We start from the raw sequence: 12,167 nt of genomic DNA on the forward strand, positions 1-12,167 counted from the left end.
TCCAAAGCAGCTTGGCACTGAGCGGGATCCCCTTGGAGGGATTTTACCCCAAGGGGCAAGGGACAGCAGTAGAAACCCAGCAAGCCTCATTGCTGTGGACGTTTGCAGGCTTTGCTACTGAGGACCCCCGCAGTCCTCACCAGCACCAAACTCAGCTAATGGAGCTGCTCACTGCTGTGTCCCCACTGCTGTGTCTTCCCCAGGGTTGAAACTGTCACTGTGGTGACATAATAAAGGTTATATATGACAAGTCCACAGCTAGCATCATACTAAACATTGTGAAGTTAAAAAGACTTCCCGCCTAAGATCAGGAACAGCAGATGGCCACTCTTACAAGGAAAAGGCAAGGAAAAGAAATAAAAGGCATCCAAATAGGAAAGGAAGAAGTAAAATTATCTCTGTTTGCAGATGACATGATCTTATACATAGCAAACCCTAATGGCTCTCTGAAAAATTGTTAGAACTGTACATGAATTCGATAAAGTTGCAGGATATAAAATCAACAAACAAAAATCAGTTATGTTTCTTTACACTAACAATGAACTATCTGAAGAGAAATTAAGAAAGCAATCCCATTTACAATGGCATCAAAAACAATAAAATACTTAGGAATAAATATAGCCAAGGAGGTGAAAGACCAGTACACTAAAAACTATGACATTGATGAAAGAAGACACAAATAAATGGAAAAGATATCCCATATTCTTGGATTAGAAGAATTAATGTTCTTAAGATGTCCATACTACCCAAAGCAATCTATAGATATAATGCACTGCCTATCAAAATTCCAATGGCATTTTTCACAGAAATAGAAAAAACTGTCCTAAAATTGTATGAAACCACAAAAGACCCTTAATAGCCAAAACAATCCTGAGAATGAAGAACAAAGCTGGAGGCATTATACTTCCTGATTTCAAACTATATTAAAAAGCTATAGTAATTAAAATAGTATGGTTCTGGCATAAAAGCAAGCATATAGATCAGTGGATCAGATTTAAGAACCTAGAAATAGACCCATGCATATGTGGTCAACTAATCTTTTTTTTTTTTTTTTTTAATTTGCAGTGCACAGGCACTAATCTTTGACAAGGGCACCAAGAATGGAGAGTCTCCTCAATACATCGTGTTGGGAAAACTGGATATCCACATGCAAAAGAATGAAATTGGACCTCTATCTTACACCACTCACAAATAGTGACTTGAAATGGATTAAAGACTTAAAGAAATGGATTAAAGATGTAAGACCTGAAACCATAAAACTCCTAGAAGAAAACAGGGAAGAAGCTCCTTGACATTGGTCTTGGCAATGATTCTTGGATAAGACACCAAAGCACAAGCAACAAAAGCTAAAATAAACAAGTGGAACTACATCAAACTAAAGAGCTTCTACACAGCAAAGGAAACAATCAATAAATTGAAAAGGCAACCTATGGAATGGGAGAAAATACCTGTAAACAATATATCTGATAAGGGGTTAATATTTAAGATATATAAGAACTCATACAACTTAACAGGAAAAAGCAAATAATCCAATTAAAAAATGGACAAAGGACCTGAATAGACATTTTTTTTTCCAAAGAAGACATACAACTGGCCAATACGTATATGAAAAGATGCTCAACATCACTAATCATCAGGAAATGCAAATCAAAACCACAATGAGATTATCACCTCATACCTATTAGGATGACTCCTACCAAAAAGGTAAGAGATAACAAATGGTGAGGATGTGGAGAAAAGGGAACGCATACACTTTTTGGTGGGAATGTAAATGGGTACAGTCATTATGGAAAACAGTGTGGTGATTCCTTAAAAAATTAAAAATAGAGCTGCCATATGATCCAGGAATGCCACTTCCGGGTATATATCCAAAGGAAATAAAATCAGTATCTCAAAGAGATATCTGCATTACCATGTTCATCACAGCATTACTCACAATAGCAAAGATATGCAAGCAACCTAAATATCCTTCGATGGATGAATGAATAAGAAAAATGTGATGTATATGTATATGTATGTATGTATTACAATGAATATACAATGGAATATCATTCAGCCATAAAAAAAGGAAATCCTGCCATTTGTGACAAAATGGATGAAAATTCAGGGCCTTATGTTAAGTGAAATAAGCCAGAGAAAGAAAATTACTATACACTGTATGGTATCAGTGGAATAAAGAAAAAGTTGATTCCATAGAGAAACAGCGAATAGAATAGTGATTGCCAGGAGCTAGGAGGAGGGGCATTGCGGAGATGCCAGCCAAAGTGTGTCAACTTTCAGTTATAAGAAGAATAAGTTCTGAGGATCAAATGTACAGTCTGGTATTGTACACTTGGAAGTTGCTGAGCGTAGATTTTAAGCATTCTCACCACACACACACACACACACACACACACACACACAAATAAATGAGTTACCTCTATGAGGTGATATATGTGCTAATCATCTTGATCTTGGTAACTACTCCACAATGTATATCACACCATCACGTTGTACATTAAATATGTATAATTATATTTGACAATTATTCGTCAATGAAGAGATGACTAGTTCTAAAAACTAAACAAAATGAAACTAATGATGTAGATTTTCCCCCTAATAGTTTTGTTAAGATCAATCCATGACACTGTCTGTGAAAATAAGAAGTAGCATAATACAGTTTCTGTGTTAGAATAACACATGTATGCACAAGACCCATTCTTTTTTAAGAATATAGACTTATCTACAGCATGTATTAAACACATAAAGAGGATCTTATAGAGTGAAAGGAATATGAAGGGAGCAATGAAGGGGAGAACTTAAAATAAGACAAGAACCGTACAGATTGATCATGAATGTGCCAAGAATTGAGGATATAGTTAATTAAAACAGTTGTACCTGAGGTTAAACAAAAACCCCAAAATGATTCACTAGAACATGAATGACTTGCAATTTGAGACAATTTGTACACTTATATACACTTGAATATGACAATTTGCCCAAGTGGAAAGTCTTTTCCATATCTCACCTCCAGACTTCCAAAAGTCTGCAAAGCAACAGGGTTTATGTTAAAATAATTCTTACTATTTTCCCCAGGCAGTTAGTAAAGGGAAAAAGAACATAAAGGCTGAAAAGGGAATATTTTTGTGGGAAGGATGAAGAGGAAAGAAGAGCATTTAATGTAGAGGAATTACCAGCAACTGAAAAGTAACAATGTTAGCTTGATGAAACAGTTTTCTCCACTAGTGTCAGGGCGAAATTTGATGTCACAACATGATCACCAAAAATATGAGAGGGCAAATGTCAAGAATTTTCCTGATGTTTTCCTCATGGCATTCTATTCTATTTTAGTCTCATGCATCAGCTTTCCAAGATTTAATACCTCTTGGAATGTACTTGCTGGAAAGAAATAAAAAACTATATCTCACAACATTGTACACGGTGGTAACACAAATTGTCCTCATAATCTTTAATTCCTGTTCACAGCGTTACAAAAGATAATGTACTGATTTTTTCTTTTCTTTTTTTTTCAGAATACTGCATTTTTCTCTTAGTGAGGAAATAATCAAGAATTAGGTATGAGTGATGAGGTGCTGGTATGTCAATGTGTTAAGATCTCTTGAAGTTAGTATTTAGGATCTTTGGCTTATGCATAATCATATGCTTTGCATAATCATAACTCCAACATGATGATATCTGAATATTTAAAAAGTTATTTTAGAAGTTATGTATATAAATATATATGAGCTAATTTCTCTTTGAATGATCTTTTTCCTTTCACTGCTTTATTATTTCTCTTCTAAATTCTGTTTTATAGGAAACTTGCATTTTTTGGATTTATCATTGGTGAAATGAAATTTCAAGTGCCTACTACATCATTCTTGAAGGAGAGAATGCAGGATTAAAGAAAAAACAATATCCCAGCCCTCATGGAGTTTACATTCTAGTGGATTAATGCTGATTAATTTGGAGTATAAACTGCTCAATATTCTGATGTAATAACATCAGGAAAATTATTTTTATAAGATTTTTAAAAAATGTTATGTTTATAAGATGAAATTTGATATATTTTTGTCCTGATAATGTTTCTCTTAAACTTTGCACACGCGACTATCGCATAGATTCAAATATAACTTGGGTCAAATCATATCCCCAAATAAAACAAGTGAATGTCTGATGCAACAGGTTTAAGCTAGAGAACACCATTGTCCTTGACACACTGTAGATGTTTAAAAAGGTTTTTTGAATTGGACAAGAGCATTAAGCCCTGGGTCTCACATTTTTACAGCCTGGGTTTTAATACATTAGGACATTCTACTCTTTTCTCATTACTTATGGTAATATCCATGATCTATAAATTAAATACATTCCTTCCAGTACAATCCTCTTTGTGCTTCCATACAGCATTTTCTCCCCTTTATCTTGAAGGTCCGGTCCCTTGCAGGCACCAGCCACTTCTATTTCTTCCATTTTTAAAACTGCTCTCTGATTTGTCCCACTTCCCCTTGCTCCCTTTAGCCTGAGTTTCTGGAGGAGCCTTGAAGCTGTGAAGGGTAGCTATGCGCATGAGCTCTTGTTCTCTTTGCCCCACTATGCAGAGGAAAGAACACTGAACAAGCTTCTGCCTCAAGCTTATCAGGAAATATCTGAGTCTGGGAATCCAGGGCCAATATCAAAGTGATTGCCAAAAAGTTTCCTCCAAAAAAGCCACTGTTAAAGTTAAAAAAGAAGGCTTATTAAATAAAGTCTGCTGTGATCAGGCAACAGATAATTCCAAACAAGGTACGCATAAACCATCTTGGTTTTGGGTTTTAAATTCATTCATTCACTCATTCCATAATGAATTTATGGAACATTGATCGAACACTTACTTGGTATCGTACTCTTCACCAGGCATTGAAGGGAATGTAATAGCAAGGGCTGCCATTTATTAATTTCCTACTGTATACGAAGCACTGTGAGTCTATCAATATTTCTTTTTCTGACTCTTACTTCTACAGCACCAGGGCAAGACCGTTATCTCCATGTTAGAAGGAGAAAACTGAGGGAAACGAGGAAACTGAAGGGCAAATAAGTGAGGAGATAATCTCGGGACATGTTGTGAGGCTTCTAAATGCGTGCTGTTCCCGCAGGACACCGCTCTGAGGACTTGATCCCTATCCAGACTGCTTCCTTGTAAATGCAAATAAAATTGAGTGTGATCACGACCCCGAGGGATGCTGTGGGAACTCAGATGGGAGAGGTGGCCATTGCTGAGGCTTGCAACTGTTAGTAAAACCTTAAGAAAAAAAGTAGGAGAGTAGGATGCAATGGCTGTGCATTTTGCCCTGAGAAAAATTCTCTAAAATTCCATTTTATATTTTTACATACCTTCTTAAGTCCTTTTTGGAGTAATGCCATGTACAACTAAATAAACCAATTAAATGGAGTCAGAATCGTTATGGATAAAGTTGAGGCATATACACTTGTTTTTGTGAATCTAATGATTTATATTAAATGACTTGTCTATAAATCAACGGTGAGAATTCTTGATGTAGCTTGCAAATCCTAGAAAACCTCATGCCAGCAACTCAGGTTAAATCACAGATGAGTTCTACATTTTTCGGAAGTGTTTCTAATGTCATTTTATCTCAGGACATCTCCAAAGAAATGAAGAGAGATTGCGGTTGATGGAAACCTAGGAGGACAGTAATACAGAAACAAATCTGATCATAAGGAGATAAATCTGGTAGAGCGGCATTTTCAAAAGAATCCCTCGAGGCCACATTTAACTGCATTTTCTGATGAAAGTAAATCATAAGTTTAAATAGAAAAAATATGTAATTGCTGTTACTTACAGTGCTGGCAAAAAATTGTAGATTTGTATAAAAGAAGAAAAGAGATCAATTAACAGAGTCCCTGCTAAGGAAAGCTAAAACCTAGAGGCAAGGTTTCAATTTAATTTTTTGCCCTTTATTGATTTTCCTCCCATGTCTTGAATGGATGGTTCCCTCTAAAAGATCAACTATATGTTAAAAACAAAATCTCAACACTTATTGAATTACAGAAATGTTCTTGAATTATGTGTAATATTCTTTCATCTTTTCTGCCTCTAGGGGGAAGTGTGTTTTCAACAATTCTGTCCCCAGAGGACACTTTCTTTGTGGGCTACAGGCTTCATGGGGTTATTCTTCAACATGACTTCAGGGCTGGCTTAACAAGGGAGAGGAGACACTCTTTGAAAGGCACTTTAGAGATTGCTGCCCGAATTCTGAGGGAGATCACACAGACTGTGACAGTTGGTAGAGAAAACTTCCTTCTGATATAGCATTTCTAACACATTTCACCGGTTGAGGTTCCCTATAGAATGTTGTCTTCCCTGGTGGAAAAAGAATGCCATAGAGACATGATTTCATTTCACAGATGGAAAGCAAACAGCTGAATACTTTATAGAAAACTTGCCACTTGATTTTAGTAACAAAGTTAAAAAATATGATTTGTGGATATTGATGAGAGTTCTAAATCCTATAAGAAGTCTATTATTGATGTTTTCTGTAATATCACATTTAGGGCTAACATTGCTTTTTATTTGGCTAATTTTATTTTATTTTGCAGCATTTCCCTGTAACTTTCTTTTGTTTTCATTCAGTAATTGTAGTCAGAAAGAATGCACTTGGTGAAAAGGTTAGCAATCTTTTGAATGTTAAAAAAAGTGCTTCTTTTTTTCCCCATTTCAAGGTTTACAGAATTGAAGGGAACAATATTGAAAAATTGAGTCCAAGGGATGAGTTATTTCTATTCTTTCTTTTTTCCTACCTTCTTGATTTGATTCATCTTTGTGATTATGACGCTGCAAAAGTTATACTATAATCTATTAGTAATTGCGTTGCATATTTTCAAAACAGCTTCGTATAAAATCAAAGTTTGATATAAAGCATGTTACTCCTTCATGAAATTTAACTTTGTTCCCAACACTCTTTTACATGGTATAATAAGTATTTATTTCTAATCCAATCCCATGTAAAAATATTCTCTGGGGATGAAGAGGTATTTATATTCTTTGGCCTAGATTCTCCACATAGAGAGTCAAGGGTCTCAGGCTAGGTGACTTCTAAAATTTTTCCAGCCCTAAGATTGGAGAACTTCATGATATGCACACTTTCAGTTGCCTGGGAAAATCTAATTTGATGGAAAGTGAATAAAACTGGTAATGTTAAATCCATATACATATATTACTTGGCAGGTCTTCCTATAATCTTGCGGCTATTTTCATTTGAAAAACTTTCTTCAAAAATCGTAAATTCTATAAAATGATGTCATGGGGATGTAATGTACAGCATGGTGACTATAGCTAATAACACAGTACTGCATATCTGAAAGTGGCTAAGAGCAGATCTGTAAGTCCTCATCACAAGAAAAAAAAGTTTTTGTAATTCTACGGTGACAAATGTCAACTAGACTTGCGGTGGTGATCATTTCACAATATATACAAGTATCATATTGTGTTATATCCCTGAGACTAACATAATGTCATATGTCAACTACAATAAAAAATTTCTGTTCAATGGAAAAATGTAAGGTGTGCTTTGAGCATTAGCAAGAGAGGTAACATTGGCTTTTCTGGTACTGCTGCCTAGTTTGGGGGCTCTCCCTTACACGGTTTCTCAGTGCTCTTGAATGACAAACTGGAAGCTGAGAGCTCTGATCCAAAGGCCACTGAGAGGCTGCGATACTCGCTCTAACATAAGTGCACTGACTACCCTGCCCGTGACCCTTGGCGCGAACGGGCAGCGCCTGTTAGGGGAGAGGCGTTCACACCCGGTGCCACTGAAACCCCAGCCTTTCCGACTAAGCCCACGTTACACAGTGTGCGGAATCATATCGCCGTTGGCCAGTGTTCCCCAGACACGGGGCATAGCGAGCAGTAATAGTAAACCTTGGTTCCTTCACGTCTCCTGGCAACCAGTTTCGAAATCCATTAAGACCCTTGGAATTCGGGATTTAGCTTGTTTCTCTCTCTCCCTCTTCCCTCCCTCCCTCCCTCTTTCCCTCCCTCCCTCTTTCCCTCCCTCCCTCTTTCCCTCCCTCCCTCTTTCCCTCCCTCCCTCTTTCCCTCCCTCCCTCTTTCCCTCCCTCCCTCTTTCCCTCCCTCCCTCTTTCCCTCCCTCCCTCTTTCCCTCCCTCCCTCTTTCCCTCCCTCCCTCTTTCCCTCCCTCCCTATTTCACTCACTCCCTCCTCCATTCCTCGGAGTTCAGGGGGGATTTTATTGCTGTGAAGCTCTACATCTCAGTTTCCAGTATGTGAGGACTACCCTTTGTGTGGAATTAAATTGTACACAGATGCCTCGTTTGCTACTGGTTAGCAGCTGTAATAAAATAAATGAAAGTTTTCGCAGGAGTAATAAGGTCCTACTTGAAGATTCAGGGATCACAGCGCATAATCTGAACTCTAAATGCCCCGGAGGATGAGACGTTACTCATAATTACATTTACGGTGCCAGAAAGAGCGATAAGGAGGGTTCTGTTAAAGGTGACGAGCGCTGATGCCTGAAATTGCCACATCTCCGGAAACCCCAATTTGCCTTTTTATCGTCACAAATGAGAGCGACTGCTCTTTGAGGCCTCGGCGTTAAACAAAGAAAAATAAAACAAAGACCAAAAAGCAAACTCAGCGCCTGGGGTGGTGGCATCGGGGTTACAAGTCGGCTACAAGTTTCTGCCGAAAGAGGGCGTTGGTCTCAGACTAATAGAAATTTGTGGACACGGACGCCCAAATGAATGACCATTTTCAAACATTCTCAATTTATTTTAATTTGTGGGACTTCAGTGTCAGAATTCACCCGTGCAATGTAGTACGTTCCCACTGCAAATGACCTCGGTGTGTTACCACGTTCAGAGGGTCAAGCTCCCATTCGGACCTGCCCTGCAGCGCGGCGGACTCCGGCGAGGCTCCTCTGGCCACGGACTTCTCCACGGCCGTTTCCACCCTCGTCTCCACCGCTGCTGTGCCTGTGACAAGTGGCAAGACTAGGTTTTGGACGCAGGACCTTCCTCGGCACTACCGAAGCCGGAGCACAGGGTCTCGCGCTGCCCGCAGGAGAAGCGGTGGGATTTCCGAGCGCACGGATTGGAGCGGAGGACGCGCCTCGACCCAGGGGACCCTCGGGGTAAAGCTTTACGGCGAGGGTCTCTTTATTTAATTACCTGTCTTAGCAAGTAAAGCCCAGAGGACGCCTTGGAGATGCTTTTCAAGCTTTCTTTCTGCCACCTTCAGAAGAAATGTTCTCTCGCCTTTGGAAGCAACAAGTTTAACTTTTCTGCTCGCAGCGCGCCGGCGGAGGTGTCAGTGCGCCTGGGACCCTGGATGCCCGGCAGCACTGCGACTCTGGCGCGAACTCGCGCGGCTCTGGGGGAGGAGGCCGGCGGGGGTGGGGAGCGCGGGAAGGAGGGATAGCTGGGACGCCTGGGCTAGCTGGGCGCTCCAGGTCCGCGACCGAGCCGTCTGCCCCGGGACCTTGGTCCCTGTTCCCTGACCTTGCACCAGGGGACCGGGAAGGTCGAGTGCACGCCCCGAGTGGGCGCATCAAGAGGGAATGTGGCTGGAGTGAGAAAGAGGTGAGAGTCAGCGGGACCTAGGGTGTTTTTTTTTTTGCAACGAAACCACCGATTTCCAGGGCCACCTCCTTCCTTTAATCCTGTTGTTTTTTGCACGGCGTGGTGTGTGTGTGTGTGTGTGTGTGTGTGTGCCTGCGCGCGTTTCTTAAAAACGGGTTATGGATCCAGGAACCGGCGCGAATCAATGAGATCAAACGCGAGGGAGATGCACCGTCAATTACAAGCACTTGGACAAGTCTAACTTTTTCTTCTTTTACAAATACGCTTTCAAAAGCAACCTTAGCAATGCCCAAATAAGAAGCCACCTCTAAGCAAAATAGTATATATAAAGGGAGGGCGAATATATATATTTATAAAAAGTATATATATAAATATATTACAGACGTACAGGTTTACACCCGGTGAACTTTTTTTTTTCTTTTTTTTTAAACGAGTGGCATTGCAAAGGAGGACTCTTCCTCTCTCTTTTGGCGAGTTAGTGAAGGGGGTATTCTGTTTTCTTAGAGCGCCCAAGGGGGCGCAGGGACCTCGGAGAGAAGAGTGGGGAGGAAAGAGGAAGGGTCGGTGGGGGGCAGAGGGCGAGTCCGCACCGAGGGCAGGCGCTTTCCTGCGGCACGATGCCGTCCCTGCTGGTGCTCACTTTCTCCGCATGCGTCCTGCTCGGTTGGGCGTTGCTGGCCGGCTGCACGGGTGGCGGTGTCGGCGGGGGCGCGGGCCCGGGCGGCGGGCGCCGGGAAAGAGAGGCGCTGCCGCCGCAGAAGATCGAGGTGCTGGTGCTGTTGCCCCAGGACGACTCGTACCTGTTCTCCCTGGCTCGGGTGCGGCCGGCCATCGAATACGCGCTGCGCAACGTGGAGGGCAACGGGACCCGGCGGCGGCTTCTGCCACCCGGCACTCGCTTCCAGGTGGCCTACGAAGACTCGGACTGCGGCAACCGCGCACTCTTCAGTCTGGTGGACCGCGTGGCGGCGGCGCGGGGCGCCAAGCCCGACCTCATCCTGGGGCCTGTGTGCGAGTACGCGGCGGCGCCGGTGGCCCGGCTAGCGTCGCACTGGGACCTACCCATGCTGTCGGCCGGGGCACTGGCAGCCGGCTTCCGGCATAAGGACACGGAGTACTCGCACCTCACGCGCGTGGCGCCCGCGTACGCCAAGATGGGCGAGATGATGCTCGCCCTGTTCCGCCACCACCAGTGGAGCCGCGCCGTGCTGGTCTACAGCGACGACAAGCTGGAACGGAACTGCTACTTCACCCTCGAGGGGGTCCATGAGGTCTTCCAGGAGGAAGGCTTGCACACGTCCGCCTACAATTTTGATGAGACCAAAGACTTGGATGTGGACGACATTGTGCGCTACATCCAGGCCAGTGAGCGAGGTGAGCAGGAGTGCGCCTCGGGCCCCAGGCCCTAACCCAACCGGTCTCCGCGGCTCTCCCTACACGCTCGTCCGCTCCTCTGGGGACCCCACTACCCGCTGCGGCACTGAGGACCCGGGGAGGGCGCGTGCGCTTGGACTCGCCGGGCTGTGTGCTGTCTGGCTGCGACGACCTTTGACCATCATCCATGGCTGTGGTGGGGTGTACGCAGAGCGTCCCGGGGAGGTGGTGGAGCCTGGGGGAGGGGCATGTGAGCCCGCAACTCGCTAGTGCTCTGGTCCAACAGGTGCTGTCAAAGCTCCTGGTTTTTTTCTTTCTCGCTTCCCTGGCTCTGGTGCCGGGCTTGTGGTTAGGGGCTCACTACGGGTACCCTTCTCCAACCAGGGTCTGAAAGCGTGATGAGGCCGAAGGAACTTGTTACCCAGTCTTTGCCGACGTGCGCCCCCTCCGAGTGCGGAAGTGTACGCTTTACAGCAGACGCTCCGCCTCACGGTCCGCTCCGGTCTCCGGGTTTCCCGGCTGCTCCTCGCACAGATCCCAGCTTTCTTTTAAAGGCTCATTGTATCGCCCTTCTCATTCCTTCCCTGGCCCCTCCAGCCGCTTATGAACGGGCTTCTGTGGTTTCCATCAAAAATGCCTCGCAGTGTCTAGACTCTGGCGACACTCACCCCGGCGCGTTCGGCATCGCGGTCTAAAGCGCCGGCAGCTAGGCTTTGCTAGAGCGCGCGCGCTGGGGAAGCGGGCGCTGAACCTCCTTTCCACGTCCCCCCGCCCCCGCCCCCTTGAAGTTTTCTCCGCGGGTCTTTGGGGGTTTGAATAACCACCAACCTGGCCAAAGAGCTCAAGGTTGAGGCTAGTGTCTATGGCTACAGGGAATGGGAGAAGCGGCTGGTCACGGATATATAATCGCGGAATCCCCTAGTGCGGCTGCCTCATTGTACTGCGATGGCGGGCGGAGATGCCAGCATAGCGCAGCTCCCTCCTTACCGATGTCAGGTTTGGGTGCATATCACTCAGGGAATCCTGCCTGCTCCCGCTCGGCGCGCACGCGCCTCGATTGTCAGTGGGGTGCAACCCCAGCAAAGCTCCCTACTACCCGACGCGGGGAGACGGAAGGGGAGAGGGGCCGAGCCGGGCGCGGGGCTAGCCCACGACTTGGCACGGCTGGGCGCCTGGGCGCTGGCCGTGGGAGACAGCGCAAGCGGAGACAGGGGGCCTCA

The 12,167-nt window shown here is 44.0% G+C and overlaps 1 protein-coding gene across 2 annotated transcripts in view; it reads left to right on the forward strand.

Annotated features, from left to right (window-relative positions):
• Nucleotides 1–9,747: 9,747 nt before the first annotated feature.
• The window catches only part of NPR3 (natriuretic peptide receptor 3), a 65,988-nt gene continuing 63,568 nt past the window's right edge, over nucleotides 9,748–12,167 (forward strand). The window contains exon 1 of one of the 2 annotated variants that reach the window (XM_024755774.1): nucleotides 9,748–10,947. In XM_024755774.1, coding sequence (XP_024611542.1) covers nucleotides 10,191–10,947 — 757 coding nt within the window. In that variant the 5' untranslated portion in view covers nucleotides 9,748–10,190. The remainder of the gene's footprint in view (nucleotides 10,948–12,167) is intronic. The other variant, XM_024755775.1, reaches the window with a different exon arrangement.

The sequence above is a fragment of the Neophocaena asiaeorientalis genome, unplaced genomic scaffold (assembly GCF_003031525.2).
Source record: "Neophocaena asiaeorientalis asiaeorientalis breed wild unplaced genomic scaffold, Neophocaena_asiaeorientalis_V1.1 scaffold93, whole genome shotgun sequence".
Classification (NCBI taxonomy): domain Eukaryota; kingdom Metazoa; phylum Chordata; class Mammalia; order Artiodactyla; family Phocoenidae; genus Neophocaena; species Neophocaena asiaeorientalis.